The sequence below is a fragment of the Colobus angolensis genome, unplaced genomic scaffold (genome assembly GCF_000951035.1).
Source record: "Colobus angolensis palliatus isolate OR3802 unplaced genomic scaffold, Cang.pa_1.0 Scaffold5, whole genome shotgun sequence".
Taxonomy (NCBI): domain Eukaryota; kingdom Metazoa; phylum Chordata; class Mammalia; order Primates; family Cercopithecidae; genus Colobus; species Colobus angolensis.
Window position 1 is genome coordinate 18,674,773 of NW_012118487.1, and position 18,602 is coordinate 18,693,374.

An 18,602-nucleotide genomic window follows, 5' to 3' on the forward strand; every position below is an offset into this window, starting at 1 on the left:
GCACTGCATGTCCACGGGTTGAACAAGCTTGAATTAGAGAATTCTGTCAGCTAAGAGAACTCTCTTCTTTTTTTGAGACAGGGTCTTGCTCTGTTGCACAGGCTTCAGTGCAGTGGTGCAGTCACAGCTCACTGTAGCCTCAGCATCCTGGGCTCAAGTGATCCTCCCACCTCAGCTTCCTGGGTGGCTGGGACCACAAGCCTGTGCCACCATTCCCAGCAATTTTTTGTTTTGTGTTTTTTTGTAAAGACGGGGTCTCCCATCTTGCCCAGGCTAGTCTTGAACTCCTGGACTCAAGCCATTCTCCTGCCCTGGCCTCCCAAAGTGCTGGGATCACAGGCATGAGCCACCATGCCTAGTGAAGAACTCTCTTCTTCCTGAGCCAGAAGAGTGTGGCTAAGTTCTCAGTCTCAGTTCTGACCCTACTCCTGACCAAGTGACTTGATTCAGTTACACTCAGAGTAATAAGCCCTGTTTTAGTGATGCCAGCCTTGAATAATTACACAAAAGGGAGCAGTTCTGTTTGATACCCCACTGGGGTTCTAGGAATGTGTTAGGAAAGAAAATATATATTTAATGAGACAAATAGCTACTAGGATTATTTAAACTCAACAATGAAGCACTATTCATTACATTGGAAAGCATCATGAAGTATACTCAAAATAGTGGACTCTTTTTATATCACATATAAATATATAGTATTTGTATTAAGTATTATCTGCTTAATACAAATACTAAAAAAAAAGGTATTGCCTTTTTGGTAGCATTTTCTGTGTTGCTGACTTGAAATCTTACTATAAAGTGTTACGTTTTTAAATACCTTAAATTCACCTTACCTCTGTATTTCAGATGAAGCCATAGGTATATTTGTATCCACCAAAACCTGAGGCCTGCATTCATATTTTTGGCACACTTTTTTACTTAAAAATAAACTAGGAAAAATGGAAAAGAGTAAATTTCAAACCTATGTAGATTAAGTACAAAGCTTACAATTTATGATTTTTTTTTTTTTTTTTTTTTTTGCAACGAGAGTCTCACTCTGTTGCCCAGGCTGGAGTATAGTGGTGCAATCTCGGCTCACTGCAACGTCCACTTCCCGGGTTCAAGTGATTCTCCTGCCTCTGCCTCCCGAGTAGCTGTGATCGCAGGCGCACACCATGCCTGGCTAACTTTTTGTGTTTTTAGTAGAGACAGGGTTTTGCCATGTTGGCCAGGCTGGTCTCGAACTCCTGAGCTCAGGCAATCCACCTGCCTTGGCCTCTCAAAGTGCTGGGATTACAGGCATGAGCCACCAAGCCCAGCCACAATTTATGATATTTATTTTTATAGTGCTGTACAATAATTTTCTATAGTTCTAATCCACATAAAACCAGTTTTAAAATGAGCCATTACCCTAAAAAAGTGTTTCTCTCCCTACAAATGAAATCATTTTATCTTTCCCCTCATCTGTTGTGCTCTTAGTAAAGCTTTGAAATTTTGTCCAGAATTCACTGAATCTTTTATTCTGAGAGTCAGCCTTTTTCCTGCTGTATTGGTCTGCTTTCCAGGGATAGCACCTTCTGTCCCTGGAGTTGGTCCAGTTACTTGTTTGCTTTCTCTTGGTCACAAAGCCTCCCTCCCTCCAGGCACTGATCTGCAGTTTTTCCTTCAAGCCCTGAGGGCGTCTCTCCTGTGTTCCCTCTCATTTGTGGTATTTGTGTGACTCTTTTGAGTGATGGTTCACTTTGCCCAGACTTTCCCTAGGCGCTGGCATGGGCACTGCAGCCTCCCTCCCCCTAATGCGTTCCTTTTCAGTTGCCAGATGTCCTCAGTCTCTGTGGCTTCTGCATGCCGGTCCCTTCTTCTTAGAGGAGCTCCTTTCTAACAGCAGGCTCCTGCTGTTCAGTTCATCTGAAAAGAAGGAATTGCTAGTGCACACAGGTGATGGCGTTTCAGGAGGCGGGGGATGCACATCAGACAGGAAACAGAGAGAATTTAATGACAGGACAGATGGGCCCGGGCATGCTGGAATTCTTTGGCAGGTTTTTTTGTATAACCATTTGAATTTTTACAAGTGGGAAAGGGGTCTTTGGAGAAGATTTCTACCCAAGTTTATATTTTTATAATCCATATGTTCAATGCAATATTAAATATAATAGCCAAGCTGACCAACTTTCCATAGCCCTTGCTTTCATACAGTGATGGTAATAGTAGTTATTTACCTGGGATTCTTAGATCTGTCTCACAGTAAAAATAGCAGGAAAAATGTGTGGAAACGTATAGGAAAATGTTATGTTATTCACTGGGAATGAAATTTTTTGATTAATTAAAAGCCACCAAGTATAGAATTTAGGGATTACTTGTTTTCATATTTTAAACACAATAAATTTCATTTTTATTTTAAATTATTTTTTATTTCAACACAATAAAAAGTGCTCAGTGGTGAAAATGAAGGAAAGATTAACTTTTAGATCAGTATGATCGAGAAAACATTTCAGGATCTAGAACTAATCCTTGATTTACAATACAAGCATCAACAACTCTTGCCCTGGCAAAATGCAGAAGGAGCCCAGGGTTCTTTTGGTAGAAATTCTACTGACTGAGAGAATTTCAGAGAAGTATTTTTCAATTTATATTATTGCGACACTATGAGATAGAATTCATCTACAGATTATAGTGAGAACAAGCATAAAATTTCCTCTCAGACCATGACCCTATCTCATATATCTAAAGTAAAAGAACATGCCAGGCACGGTGGCTCACGCCTATAATCCCAGCACTTTGGGAGGCTGAGGTGGGTGGATCACGAGGTCAGGAGTTCAAGACCAGCCTGGCCAAGATGGTGAAACCCTTTCTCTACTAAAAATGCAAAAAAAAATAGCCAGGTGTGGTGGCAGGCACCTGTAATCCCAGCTACTCGGGAGGCTGAGGCAGAGAAATGCTTGAACCCGGGAGGCAGAGGTTGCAGTGAGCTACAATTGCACCACTGCACTCCCATCCAGCCTGGGTGACAGAGCGAGAGTCCATCTCAAAAAAAAAAAAAAGAATGTGACTGGGGCAGCCGGTGCTGTCAATGGAAAGAAGCAACCACGTGATATAAAGACTTTAGCAATCTCATAATAAGAAAGGATGAACCCTGAAGTGTGTTGAAAGGTCTTGGTGTCAGCAGAAAGAATTCTCTGAGGAACAAAAGGATTCTTCTGTGTTTGTTAGAGAGACTGAAGAAAACAAGCAAGAAATAGCACTATATCCTGGAGGCAGAAAATATATAATTGATGACAGCAGAAATAATAGAACAAATATTTTAGGCTCCATTTTAGAAGGATTGAGAAAAAATAATTAGGAAATTGCAAAGAGAAAGTGGAAAGAAAATATTTCAGAAGGGATGGCAAATAAAAGAAAGTATGTGACAGGTTTACTTTTCTTCCAAAGAAAAATAATAAATATATATATATAAAGAGTTTGGGGAGACACAGCAAGTCACCTTTATCTGTGTGTATTTTTCAATTTAGGAAATTTAGGAATTAAACTGAGAACCACATACCTATAAGCTTATCTCCTAAATTGGAAAAAAAAAAACAAAAAAAAAACCTGTGTATGATCTTTGATCAGGGATTAAGCTAGAACACTTGGAAACATACAAATTGGATAGAGATAGATTTACAGAAAAGCAGCTGGGCTTAACCAGCATGATTAATTTCTTTGAATCAGTGACAATGAACCCACTGGGTGAAGCAATGGACGTAATTTACTTGGACTTGGAGCAAGCTACAAAGGGAACTAGTATGGTTTTGCCAGTGAAATACTTAATTGAATATTAGATTGCTGTGGCAACTGGCAGAAAGCAGTAAGTGGTTACTCACCCAGGTCAGAGTGATGGACTGAGTGCCTCCCAGAGCAACATGGAAGCCAATTTGAGCTATACCAGGGGCGATTAGAAATGAAAATGTATGAACTACAGAGAACACCAGAGAGGCCAGAAAAATAAAGGAAGCAGGAAATGTATACTAATAAAAGACTGCAAATGCCCATTCAGATGGAAGCTAAAATACCATAGCACTGGAAGTGTGTGGAGTTTCTTTATATTGCAAGACTCTGTTTCTTGAATTCTACCTTGGCAGTTATCACCAAAAGTTAAGGTCACACAGCCACCAAGAGGCATAGGTCATTCAGGGACCAGTCTGTGAGCCACTCTGGTCACCCCATAATGCCTCCACAGTGCTTTGTTCAAAGGGAACGGGGTGCTTTCCAGCCAAGGTACCAGTCAGCTTTATACATTTTTCCTTCTTTTCTTTTCTTTTCTTTTTTTTTTTTTTTCAGACGGAGTCTTGCTCTGTGCCCCAGGCTGGAGTACAGTGGCGCGATCTCGGCTCACTGCAAGCTCCGCCCCCCGGGTTCACGCCATTCTCTCTGCCTCAGCCTCCCGAGACGGGGTTTCACGGTGTTAGCCAGGATGATCTCGATCTCCTGACCTTGTGATCCACCCGCCTCGGCCTCCCAAAGTGCTGGGATTACAGGCTTGAGCCACCGCACCCGGCCATCCTTTTTTTTAAACAAAAAATTTTATTCATTCGTATATCTTATTTATTTAATTGTGGTAAAGTATACATGAAAATTTACTATTTTTTCAAGTGTACAATTCAGTGGCATTAAGTACATTCATGTCATACAACCATTCACTGCTATCCATTTCTAGAACTTTTTCTCATCCTCAACTGAATCTGTACTCATTAAGCACTAACTCTTCATTCCCCCTCCTCCAGGCCCTGCAACCACCCTTCTACTTGCTGTCCTCCTAAGTGACTTCTGGGCACCTCAAAAGTGGAATCATAAGATAGTCGTCCTTCTGCATGCATGCAGCTTATTTCACTTAGCATAACGTTTGCAAGGTTCATCCCTGTTGTAGCACGTGTCAGAATTTCATTCCTTTTTAAGGAGCTTTGTACATTTTAAGAAATAGTTTTTCTATACTATTAGGCCTTTTCTTTTTGCCACTTGACATGCTTATTAAGAATTAAACATACTATGCTAAGTACTATGAGGCATATAAAGTGAATTTAGCATCATCTCACCCTTCAAGCAGTTTATGGTTTGGTAGAATAAACCAGACAGGGACACAGATGGTAATAATACAATGTAGACTATGCTAAGTGCCGTAAGACATATACATGGAGGCCTCTGGGATTTAGTCAGGCATGAAATTGCCTCCAGCCATGGGGCTGGAGATTTCACAGGGGAGAACTGGAGCCAGGCTTTGAGAGAATGATAGAGTATGGATGGGAGAGATAATGTCAAAGGAAATTCCCACTGGAAGGAACTGCATGAGCCAAGGTATGGCGTGGGGGACGTAAAGGCCCTGTATAGGGGACGTGTTCAGGCTTAGGGGAGTGTTTGGGACTTTGGTGGTGATAATAGTAGCTACAGCTGTGTAAAAAGAGATTAAGGCCTGATCACCAAGGGCTTCGCATACCAGGCTGAGGATTAACCTTGTTCACAGGCGTTGTAAAGCTGTTAATGATTTTTTGGCAGTGGGTAGCTGCAAATAGAGTTGCCACTTAAGAATATTAGTATGTGAGCGCTGCATAGACTGGGTTGGGGACAGGAAGAGACTTGAAGCAAGAAAGACAGGTAGATATTTGACCAGGTGGATGCCGGGCACAGTGGCTTACACCTGTAATCCCAGCATTTTGGGAGGCCAAGGCAGGTGGATCACCAGGTCAGGAGTTAGAGACCAGCCTGGCCAATATGTTGAAACCCTGCCTCTATTAAAAATACAAAAATTAGTCGGGCGTGGTGGCACATGCCTGTAATCCCAGCTACTCAGGAGGCTGAGGCAGGAAAATGGCTTGAACCCAGGAGGCGGAGGTTGCAGTGAGCCGAGATCATGCCATTGCACTCCAGCTTGGACAACAAGAGCGAAACTCCATCTTAAAAAAAAAATAAAAAATAAAAAATAAAAAGATATTTGACCAGGTGGAAGGTAATGAGGTCATCAACCAGGATAGTGACAGTGACAATGAAGAGGAGCGGATGGGGTGCAGATTTTGAAGGCAGATCAGCAGGTCCCATGCAGGTCATAGGAGAGTATTAATTGACTCCTGAGGTTCAGAACTTCCCCAGACCCCTGTTCATATAGAGAAAAGCATAATCCGAGTGAGGCAGAAGGTGGAGCAGCAGATGTAAAGGGCCTCTGCAGCTGTGCGTCACATCTGTTTGTTGGTCTGTAAATGTTCTACTTGGCAAAGCCTTTCAATGCCTGAAATAGTTGGCCAGTTATGCCCAGTATTTGGCCTTACAAATCTGTATGAGAAAACTGCAGACCACCTCACAAGGCTCAAGATCAGGACCTGAGCTGGAAGATTTCTAAGTAGAGTCTATTACTCCTGCACCTGGTAGTCGTCATACGATCAAGACTATGTCACAGTTTCCATTATGCACATAGTTTCTCACTCCACCCGCCCCCACCGAGGTTTATAAAACTTAGCAATGAAAATTTGCTCCCACTGGGAACTTGGCAGGAAGAGTATGTTCTTAGCCCAGCAGCAGTTCTAGTTCAAAAATTTTTTTTTATAAAATTGGTTTAGTGCGTTTTATAAAATGCATATATTAATCTAATTCACTTCAAGTTTTTCAATAACAATTTTTATTCCATTTCACCTTTAAGGCAGCTCACAGAGAACAAGTAGGGAATATATCTCATGAGAAATCTACTCTGAATATGTTTTGAGGCACTTGTACATTTTTTCCCAGAATTACAAAACTTTGCCTTAAATTTTTAACTTACGCCACATGGCATCTACATCATTGCTTTTTCCATGGATTTTTAGCATGTTGACATTAGACTTGAAAAATGTCATCTGGATCCTTCTTTCGGATAAATTCATGATGCAATTATTTGTCTTGCTTATAAAGGTGTCAGAGGGCCGGGTGTAGCGGCTGATGTCTGTAATCCCAGCACTTTGTGGGGCTGAGGCTGGAAGATTGCTTGAGCCCAGGAGTTCAAGACCAGCCTGGGCAATATAGTGAGATGCCATCTCTACAAAAAGTAAAAAGATTAGCCAGGTTTGGTGGCACACACCTATAGTCCCAGCTGGAAGGCTGACGTAGGAAGATCAGTTAAGCCTGGGAGGTCAAAGCTACAGTGAGCTGTGATTGCATCACTGCACACCAGCCTGGGCAATAAAGCAAGGCTGTCTCAAAATAAAATAAAGATATCAAAGAAGGGATTCGAAAACCCTAACTGTGTCGATCTAAAGTTTGTCAGATTTCATTTTCAGGAAATGCTTTAGGTTGTGGCCTGCGTTCGTTTCCTTGTTAGAGATGTCCAGCCACTGACTGGCCCATCCTTCACCGCCTTGAGGGGCCAGGCCTCTGCCTACTCTTGTCTAAGCCATATGATCATCATGGGAACTAATATTTTAGGGTAGAACTCTTTGTCAGACACTGTACGAAGAGCATCATACTTGTTTAACTCATTACAGTCCTATTCTACAGATGAGGAAACAGACTGAGAGCTGAGATAACTGGCCCAAAGTTAAGCTGCTCCAACTGACCTTAAAGGCTGTGTCAATCCTTAGGCCAGTGTTTTTCCCACAGTGCCGTGCTTCCTTCCTCATTCCATGCTCGATCGAACCCCAGCCTTGTGGTCTATGAATATTCATGCTTGAATGAGCTGAACCTTTCTCAGATATAAGCCAACTTCCGTACTGTGCTTTTGCTTCATATCTTGGATAGTAATTTGGTCCCTGTGCCAAAGGAGCTCAGGTTGTTCAAGCAGCCACTTACACTTTGCAGAGATGTGTTTTTTTAGTTATAGTCTGGGACTCTTGCTGTGGTCTTTCTTAAATGGATTTTGGTTTATATGGAATGGGAATTGGTGAAAGGAGCAGGCTGTAATGAGTTTCAGAAGTTTGGGGACAGTTGTATAGAATTTGTTCTGAACTGCCTATCATTTTGAAGCCATAACATTCTTCACTTTCAGTCAGGAGTGGGTCCCATGAGGTTATAAACTCATTTTCTGACTTTGAGAACCAAATGAAAGTAGAAACCCAAAATCAACTTTATGACTGACTACTCATTACTTAACATCAAACAATGAAAGATATATTTATTAGTTATCTGTTGCCATGTAACCGGTTACCCCCAAAACTCAGTGGCTTAAAAAAATAATAAGCATGTATTATTTCACAGTTTCTGTGGGTCACGTAATTATGGAACAGCTTATCTGGGTGGTTCTGGCTTACAGTATTTCTTGAGATTGTAGTCAAGACATCAGCCTGAGCTGATGCTGACTGGGGCTGGAGGATCCACTTCTAAGGTGGCTTATTCACATCACTTTTTCTGGTTAGTTTAGACTTTTGGAAAGAGGCCTCAGTGCCTTACCATGTGCTTCCTCTCCATAGAGATGTTGAGTGTCCTCACAACATGGCAGCCAATTTTCCTGAGTGACTGATCCAAGAGAAAGCAAAGTGGAAGCCACAATGCTTTTTATGATCTAGCCTCAGAAATCACCCACTGTCATTTCCGTAACACTTCATTGGTCACACAGGTCATCCCTGTGCATCACAGGAGGAGACTACACAAGAGTGTGAATACCAGGAAGCAAAGATCACTAGGGCCATCTTGGAGGTTGGCTACCATACACCACCATTCTTTCCCCCCTTTTGTTGAGAAGAGGAGTAGGAGGGAAATAATGCAAATAATGCTGGAAAAATAGAGAAGGATAAAAGGATATGGAATGTAAAACAAGTCACCTCCCTCTGGCTTCCGACAAGCTGTAATTCTGCTTAGGAAAGCTAAGGAGCATGGAGGCAGGGGCATAGATAATATTAAACCAACTAGGCTTCTGCCATTTTTACGCGATAATGACACCTCTCCCACTAACTCCAAATTCTGAACCAAGGAGAAACAGACCCAAATGTCAGAATAATGGAGAAGAGAATGTCAACCTCATTACTGGTAATGTTGGATTGAATTTGTGGCCACAGCCCTCCCCTCCACATCTGGACCTTGGGACTACTTTCCCAAGGGATAATCTGGGTGTGTGGGGCAGATTAGCTTCCTCAGAATTGCTGCCTCGCCCATGTCAAACCCCAGTGTAAGGGACACAGGGACACAGAGACAGACTTCCATACTCACCTTCCTGACCTCTGTGTGCTTACGACATAGAGATGGATCAGAGCCTCCTCAGCCTGTGGGCAGGCGGTTCAGAGAGGACTGAACCCCCCCGCTCAGCTACTTCTCCCAGTCTCACCAATCAAATAAATTCACTCCTGTTTCCTTGGAGAAGAGGGAGGGACAGAAATGATACCCCTCCCAGGAAATGAAACAAAATTCTCCTTTATGGCCAAGATACAAACACTGGGAGGGAACAAGGATGGCTGTCCTTGTTAAGGTCACTCAGATGAACCAGTCTGGGCCATCAGTAGTGGGTTGACACACATATCCAAATCTGATCTTCGTTAGTACCAAGTCTATACTAAGCAGAAAATAGCAGCATTTTGAGTTGTTTTACAATCATTAACAAATTAATGTTATTTCCTATTTATGTTGAGGTTCATGCAGACTAACAGTACACCATTTTTTAAAATCACTGCTTTGATTCGCCTTAACCAAAATCTCTTTCTTTCCTAGGCACAGGGTGGTGGTTTCCTATCCTCCTCAGAGTGAGGCAGAACTTGAACTCAAAGAAGGAGATATCGTGTTTGTTCATAAAAAACGAGAGGATGGCTGGTTCAAAGGCACATTACAACGTAATGGGAAAACTGGCCTTTTCCCAGGAAGCTTTGTGGAAAACATATGAGGAAACTGACACTGAGGAGGCTTCAAATCACTTCACACAACAAAATAGCACAAAGCAGTTTAACAGAAAGAGCACATTTGTGGACTTCCAGATGGTCAGGAGATGGGCAAAGGATTGGTATGTCACTCCGCTGCCCCAGCACAGTTACCCCAGCGAGCAGAGTGAAGAAGATGTTTGTGTGGGTTTTATTAGTCTGGAATCGGATGTGTAAGGTGTGCCTTGTACTGTCTGATTTACTACACAGAGAAACCTTTTTTTTTTTTAAGATATATAGCTAAAATGGACAATTGTTTACAAGGCTTAACTAATTTATTTGCTTTTTTAAACTTGAACTTTTCGTATAATAGATACGTTCTTTGGATTATGATTTTAAGAAATTATTAATTTATGAAATGATAGCTAAGGAGAAGCTGGATTATCTCCTGTTGAGAGCAAGAGATTTGTTTTGACATAGAATGAATGCATTTTCCCCTCTCCTCCTCCCTGCTACCATTATATTTTGGGGTTATGTTTTGCTTCTTTAAAATAGAAATCCCAGTTCTCTAATTTGGTTTTCTTCTTTGGGAAACCAAATATACAAATGAATCCGTGTCGATTAGGGCCTGGGGTAGAGAGACAGAAACTTGAGAGCAGAGAAGTTAGTGATTCCCTCTCTTTCTAGTTTGGTAGGAATCACCCTGAAGACCTAGTCCTCAATTTAATTGTGTGGGTTTTTAATTTTCCTAGAATGAAATGACTGAAACAATGAGGAAGAATACAGCACAACACTTGAACAAAATGTATTCAGAAATATATTTAGTTTTATAGCAGAAGCAGCCCAATTGTTTGGTTGGAAAGTAGGGGAAATTGAAGTTGTACTCACTGTCTGAGAATGGCTATGTCACTGTCACTGTCTGAGAATGGCTATGAAGCGTCATTTCCCATTTTATCCCAACGGACCTGCATGCCCAGGACACAAGTAAAACATTTGTGAGATAGTGGTGGTAAGTGATGCACTCGTGTTAAGTCAAAGGCTATAAGAAACACTGTGAAAAGTTCATATTCATCCATTGTAATTCTTTCCTCATGTCTTGCATGTGTTACTGGATTCCCACAGTAATATAGACTGTGCATGGTGTGTATATTTCATTGCGATTTCCTGTTAAGGTGAGTTTGTACTCAGAATTGACCAGTTCAGGAGTTGTAAAAATAAACAGTGTTCTCTTCTCTACCCCAAAGCCACTACGGACCAAGGTCTCTTCAGTGCACTCGTCCCCTCTCTGGCTAAGGCATGCATTAGCCACTACATGAGTCATTAGTGGAAATGGTCTTTTATGTCCTCCCAGCAGACAGACCTCAAGGATGAGTTAACCAGGAGACTACTCCTGTGACTGTGGAGCTCTGGAAGGCTTGGTGGGAGTGAATTTGCCCACACCTTACAATTGTGGCGGGATCCAGACGAGCCTGTCTTTTTATATCCATTCTTTGATGTCATTGGCCTCTCCCACCGATTTCATTATGGTGCCACACAGTCATGGATCTGGGTAGTCCGGAAAACAAAAGGAGGGGAGACAGCCTGGTAATGAATAAGATCCTTACCACAGTTTTCTCATGGGAAATAGATAATAAACCCTTTCATCTTTTTTTTTTTTCTTTTAAGAATTAAAACTGGGAAATAGAAACATGAACTGAAAAGTCTTGCAATGACAAGAGGTTTCATGGTCTTAAAAAGATACATTATGTGGTTGAAGATGAAATCATTCCTAAATTAACCTTTTTTAAAAAAAATAAAACACTGTATATTATGTTCCTGTGTGTTGAATTTTTAAAAAGATACTTTACTTGGATATTCATGTAATATATAAAGGTTTGGTGAAATGAACTTTAGTTAGGAAAAAAAGCTGGCATCAGCTTTCATCTGTGTAAGTTGACACCAATGTGTCATAATATTCTTTATTTTGGGAAATTAGTGTATTTTATAAAAATTTTAAAAAGAAAAAAGACTACTACAGGTTAAGATAATTTTTTTACCTGTCTTTTCTCCATATTTTAAGCTATGTGATTGAAGTACCTCTGTTCATAGTTTCCTGGTATAAGGTGGGTTAAAATTTCGTCTGTTAATAGATCATTAGGTAATATAATGTATGGGTTTTCTATTGGTTTTTTGGAGACAGTAGAGGGAGATTTTGTAACAAGGGCTTGTTACACAGTGATATGGTAATGATAAAATTGCAATTTATCATTCCTTTTCATGTTAATAATTTAAGGACTGGATAAAAGGTTTCAAGATTAAAATTTGATGTTCAACCTTTGTATGTCCCTGTGTCAATCCTTAAAATTTTGCTTTTTTAAAAAACAAAAAACCCAGGACACATTTGACCTAATTTGTACCTTACAAGAATTTTTTGCATACACCTCAAACGGAAGATGTCTACAGGAATCAGTTTGGTGATTGTGACACATTTTACCTCTGCAACTAACAAACCTTGTTTATTTTTCCCAGAAGCTTAAATAGAGTTTGTGGAGTCGCACAGGGTCATGTATGGCACTTGCGTTCCCCTCTTCCTCTTCCAGTTACTAAAATAATCTGGTGAGTGCTAGAAGTTGTCTTAGCCGTAGAAGGAATAGCAGACCTGTAACCAATGGTATGATAACCCGTAAGTCTCAGCATGGCTTGGGGACAACATCCCCCATCATGGTTTTAATCTCCTGTGAAAAGGGCCATGTAAGTCATGGTAAAAACTTTTCCTCCCAGCTTTTGGCTACTGTCAAATGACTTATCAGAATTGAAAATCAGGAATTCTAGGTTGTATTGTAGCTTTGCCAAAACCTACCTTTGTAGCCACCTGGGCAAGTCGATTATTACTTAGTTTCCTCCTTTTAGTGTCCCATCTACCCCACTGGGTGCGGATGAGGAGCAAAAGAGATAATCTTACTGTTTTTGAAAAGTGCTATTTTAATATGTGGCATTAATTTTATCTCTGGTTTCAAATATTTCATCTCACTCTCTTGGAGTATATGATATAATGCTTTTCAGGCTCTAATTGGTTTTAGAAGGAACAAATTAAGGTGATGTTTCCAACTGCTATGCATTTAACTTTCTGTTCCTGCTGGGCGCGGTGGCTCAAGCCTGTAATCCCAGCACTTTGGGAGGCCGAGACGGGCGGATCACGAGGTCAGGAGATCGAGACCATCCTGGCTAACACGGTGAAACCCCGTCTCTACTAAAAAATACAAAAAACTAGCCGGGCGAGGTGGCGGACGCCTGTAGTCCCAGCTACTCCGGCGGCTGAGGCAGGAGAATGCGTAAACCCGGGAGGTGGAGCTTGCAGTGAGCTGAGATCCGGCCACAGCACTCCAGCCTGGGTGACAGAGCGAGACTCCGTCTCAAAAAAAAAAAAAAAAAAAAAACTTTCTGTTCCTATATTTGCATACCTCCAGAAGAACATTCAATTCTCTGAATATTTCAATCCAGAGCGGTAAACAACATTAGAATTCAGGTTTGGAAAATGTGTTTAATAGATATTTGACTAAGTTTAATAGATGTTTGACTAACAACTCTCTATGTGTATTCATCGAATTTTTAAAAATGTGTTTGAATCAATTAAACTATGTCATTATCAATGTAGCATCCTATTTAAATTACTTCTTTTCCAGGAAAAATAATTAGCAGCCTACCAAAATCAGTAAAATATTTATAAGAGATTAATCATGTCCAAGCAAACGGGTGTAGCCCTCGCTAACTCCCTGTGGCTGCAGGCTATAATGGGGTATACTGGGGGACTTTGCCCTGCCCATTAGTGTCACCAGAGGCAGGAAGGAACTATTAGAGTGAGTAGTCACCTGCCAGTGTGAACAGTGACAGTTTTAAAATACCTTCTCTCAGATTTACAGATGAACAGCCCTTGGATTCCTTTTGTGTTTCCTACTAATAAATTTCTCATTTGGCTAGTTTTCCATTTCAGAAACACCACCTGCATCTCACTCATTGCAAATTCTTACTGTACTGTGATGATGCAGGCTCTGTAAGCATGCTGCAGGCACCTGCAAATGGCATTAATCTTTGAGTCTCCATTCAATACTATTATAGAGTCAGACTACTCTAATAAGTCTACAAAGATAATGGAATTATCCCAGCCAGTAACCGGTGAGCCAGCTGCCACTTGTATTGCCTACACCTTAGATAAGAAGTTTGGTTCCAAGAGGTCTTTGACCTTGGGGTTGAATCTTTCAAGCTCTGAATCCTTGTGAAAGTACTAGAAGAAACCATGATAGACTTTGGCATGAGAAGGCATTCCTAAATGTGATTCAAAATTTAGAGACTATTAAAAAAAAAAAAAACTTGATAAATTGTACAAAAAATCAAAATAGTTACATGACAAAATACCATAATCAAAGTCAAAAGAATAAACAATGAAATAAATTATTTGTTAAGTCCTGTAGCAGGCAAAGAGATAATTTCCTTTACATATAATAAAACTTCTACAAATAAGAACAAAAACCCCAAAGTAACATTTACCAAGCATTTGTGACAGAAATTGCCAATTGTCTCTGAATATTTTCATTTTCTTTTTTCTTATTAACTGATATCTGGGCTTTGTGTTTAGTTAAAAAGTTCATGTTCGTCAGGGTGTGGTGGCTCATGCCTGTAATCCCAGCACTTTGGGAGACCAAGGCAGGCAGATCACCTGAGGTCAGGAGTTTTGAGACCAGCCTGGCCAACCAACATCATGAAACCCCATCTCTACTAAAATACAAAAATTAGCCACATGTGGTGGTGCATGCCTGCAGTCCCAGCTACTTGGGAGGCTGAGGCACGAGAATCATTTGAACCTGGAGGCGGAGGTTACAGTGAGCAGAGATCACCCCACTGCACTCCAGCCTGGGCCACAGAGGCAGACTCAGTCTCAGAAAAACAAAACAAAAAAACTTATTTTCCAGTCTTCCTTAGATGCAGCCATGTTACTAAGTTCTTGCTGAGACACGAGCAAAAGTGTCACAGGGAACTTCTGGTAAGGCTTTGTAAAAGGGGGAGGAGGCCGGGTGCAGTGGCTCACACCTGTAATCCCAACATTTTGGGAGGCCGAGGTGGGTGGATCGCCTGAGGTCAGGAGTTCAAGACCAGCCTGGCCAACATGGTGAAACCCTGTCTCTACTAAAAATACAAAAATTAGCCGAGCGTGGTGGGACACGCCTGTAATTCCAGCTACTCAGGAGGCTGAGGTAGGAGAATTACTTGAATCTGGGAGGCAGAGGTTGCAGTGAGCCAAGATCGCACCACTACACTCCAGCCTAGGCAAGAAGAGCAAGACTCTGTCTCAAAAAAAAAAAAAAAAAATTAGGTTATTGTCAGAACATAGGTGACTGTTGGAAACAGAATGCTTGTTCCCGGGTACCACAAGGAAAAATCAGTATTCACACAAAAAGTTCTCTCAGCAAGGCAATTTTACTTTCTGCAGAAAGGGTGCTCTTAGCAGATGGAACAATGGCAAGAGCACCCTTTCTAAATAAAAGTGATTTATTATGGGATTGTAGAAAGTAAAGAGTTTCCTCTTCAAAGTTTCCCTTTTTGTTAAAGAATAATTCATAAGTGTTAGAAATAACAGTTTCTTTTAAAGACTAACTTCCTTCAAGCCTCCTTGCTTTGTGCTAGTAACTCTTTGTACATAGGACATTCTATGTCTTTGTATCTTAACCGAGATATTTGTGCTAGACATGCTCACAGACACATTCCAGCTTGCAGCCTATGCCCTTTCCCCATTTGGCATAAGCAACTTCCTCTTTTCCTTTGTTCTCCCTTGCCTTTACCTATTTAGGAAAGTTTTAAATTATTAGCCAATCAGGTTTTAGTTTAGATTGTGCAGTCTGGCTCCAGCCAGTGGAGACAGGACACAGTAGCAGGGACAAGCTGCGTAAGGGATAAAAATTGCTTCCCTCCTTTGTTCAGGTGTGCTCTCGCCATTGTTCCATCTGCGAAGAGCACCCTTTCTGCAGAGTAAAATTGCCTCGTTGGGAGAACTTTTTGTCTGCTTGCTGATTTTTCCTTGCAGTACCAAGGAACAAGTATTCTGTTTCTAAATATTTTACATATAACAGTGACTTTTAAGATGCAAGAGATGTACTAATGTGTTGGAACAAGAAAGAAGGAAGGAATATGATACCCCAGTAAACTTGACCCTTCATGCCAGCCTGAACTACTCATCTCTAAGTATGATTTATTTGAGAATAAACCTCTTGAGTCCAAGCTACTGTAGTCTTAGCCACCACCAACCTGACTGGTATCAATATAAACTGACAGTTCATTAAAAATATATACTCGTATGTAAGCATTATTTCTATATTATTATTTATCTATATACACTAAAAGATGTTCCACCTAATTTGTAATGTAAATGCAATTAACAACAATGGAATATTTTTTACCTATAAAATGGGAAATTTCTAAAAATTTGAAATAACTGTTGGCTAAAAGAGACATTCAGTATTTTGCTGATGACAATGTAATTTCAAAAAATGTATAGGGAAAGCAATATAGATAGAAAATACCAAAATTACAAATGTTGTTTACCCATTCTATTTTTAAGAATTTGTCCCAATATACTTACTTGTCAAGTGTAAAATGACGGTACCATATTCTTTGCAGTGTTGTTTATAATAGAAAAATACTGGAAACGACCTAAATGTTTACCAATATGGAAATGGTTAAATGGATTACAGTAAATCTATACAGCAGTATTCTGCATAACCATAAAAAAAAAAAGAATGAGAAATTTCTTTATGCATGGGTATGGAAGCATCTTTGAAATAGCTAAACAAAAAAGATAAGGTAGAGTATGCTACCATTTAGTAAAATGTTAGGAGGGGAGAGAATATATATACCTGTTAGCTTCTATATGAATACAATATGTGGAAAGAAACTGGAATGATGGTTGCATTACCATTGAAGATGAGACCTTGTGCTAACTTAAAGTACATTAAAGTCTCATCAGAAAACAGACACATCCAAGTGAAGTGGCTCCGTTGTCTGGGGTAAATACCTGGAGTTCGTCTTCTTGCCCCAGGAAAATTTAGGACACAGACGCTCACAAGGAGGTTAGGAGCGGAGGTTTAATAGGCAAGAGAAAGGAAAACAGCTCTCTCACTAGTGAGAGACGGGACTTCTAAGAGGAAAAAGACCAGCCAGCAGGGGATGCGCTGGATTTTATAGCCAGGTGTGAAGTGGCGCTGTCTGATTTACATAGGGCTCACAGATTGGTTTGATCAGGCAAGATGTTTACGTAGTGCGCAGGGAAGGCTGGCAGCCCCACCCTAATCTTATTATGCAAATGAACTTTCCCCTTGGCCGGGCCATCTTGTCTCCTCCTTACTGTACACGTGGCTGACGAAGAGAAGGGAAGATGGAGCTGCCATCTTGAACATGATGGGCGCAACTGCCGGCATCTATGCCTGCAACTAGATTTTACAGGCTGCTCTTTGTTAAAAATGATTTGGGGCTGCTTTTCATTAAAAACAAAAGCCTTACCAAGGACTTCCGTGCCCTCACTATCTGTCTAAGTAATTTCTTCTTAACTCCTGTATCAAAAGTAAAGCCCCTGACCTTCTATGGAAGTTGTATATTTAGAAGGGAGAGAGTGAAGAAAGGAGGAGACAAATATTAAAATTGCTTTAGGAAAATGAGATATTTGAAATTAAAAAACAGAGGATACCCACTTTGGTGAGAATTATTATTTAATGATTGAGTTCAAAAGCAGACAGAAAAATGAGGTCATTTAGACAGCCTTACCGAATTTCTTCTCCTTTTATAAGTATTCAGAACACATTAAGAATTCAAGATAGCCCTGAGGTTGCCTTTCCACAAAAGATTAACTTCTACTTCTCTGCCATTACTTTGGGAAATTGAGAACCAACTGACTTATTTTATGGTGCACTGGAACCCATGAAAAAGGCCGTACAATATAAATTGTACATGTATCTAAATCAATAAGAAGATGCTACTGGGGCCTCTGCATGTATTCCCAAGATGCAGAACCCCTGAGAGACTCCTTCCATGGTGTGAAGCTAAGGAAAAGTATCAACCAAAGGTGAATCTATGGCACAGGCATCCAAACTGGGGTCTCATCTGAGGACAAACCTGAAACAAGGCAGGACTTCCTCAGGTGGCTGTCACTCCTGTGTCTCCTGGTACAGAAGCTGCCAGAGGGGTTGTCAGCTGTTCTAGTCAAGCACATTACTTAAATGTCCATGGAAACAGATTCAGATAACAGGTAGCTCAGCATCCAGGTATTGGAAGATGAGAGAGCAAGAGCAAGGGTTGTCTGCTTGGCAAATAGGAGCTCACAGACCTCGCCCACTCCTGTTGGTTCATGTGGAACAAAGCGGCCTTCCAGCCTTAATGCCACACCCCTCAATAGAGCTGCTTTAGGCAGGAGGGTGAAGAGAAACAACGAAAAACAAGACTTCTCTCACAAAGCAGAAAGCAAGTAAGATATGAAAAATCAGAGGGTCCTTGCTGGCACTGTGACTATAACCATTCTACAGCTCTTTCTGCAGATTCTCAAGTTTAACTTCCAAAGAATTCAATTATATTTGAAGGTGGAGTCTGTGAAGATGCACCATTGAAGGGGACCAATCTGTTGCATTCAGGTGGCCATGAAATCACAAGGCCTAATTGATAGCTAAAACAGTCTGACAGCCGGGCGCGGTGGCTCACGCCTGTAATCCCAGCACTTTGGGTGGCCGAGGCGGGAGGATCACAAGGTCAGAAGATCAAGACTATCGTGGCCAACGTTATGAAACCCGTCTCTACTAAAAATACAAAAATTAGCTGGGCATGGTGGTGCAG

The 18,602-nt window shown here is 40.9% G+C and overlaps 1 protein-coding gene across 1 annotated transcript in view; it reads left to right on the forward strand.

The window, feature by feature from the left end:
* Positions 1 to 10,078, forward strand: part of SH3RF1 (SH3 domain containing ring finger 1) — a 178,429-nt gene extending 168,351 nt beyond the window's left edge. Inside the window, exon 12 of the mRNA XM_011959638.1 lies at positions 9,613 to 10,078. Within this exon, the coding sequence (XP_011815028.1) occupies positions 9,613 to 9,781 (169 nt within the window). The 3' untranslated portion in view covers positions 9,782 to 10,078. The remainder of the gene's footprint in view (positions 1 to 9,612) is intronic.
* The last annotated feature ends 8,524 nt before the right edge of the window (positions 10,079 to 18,602 follow it).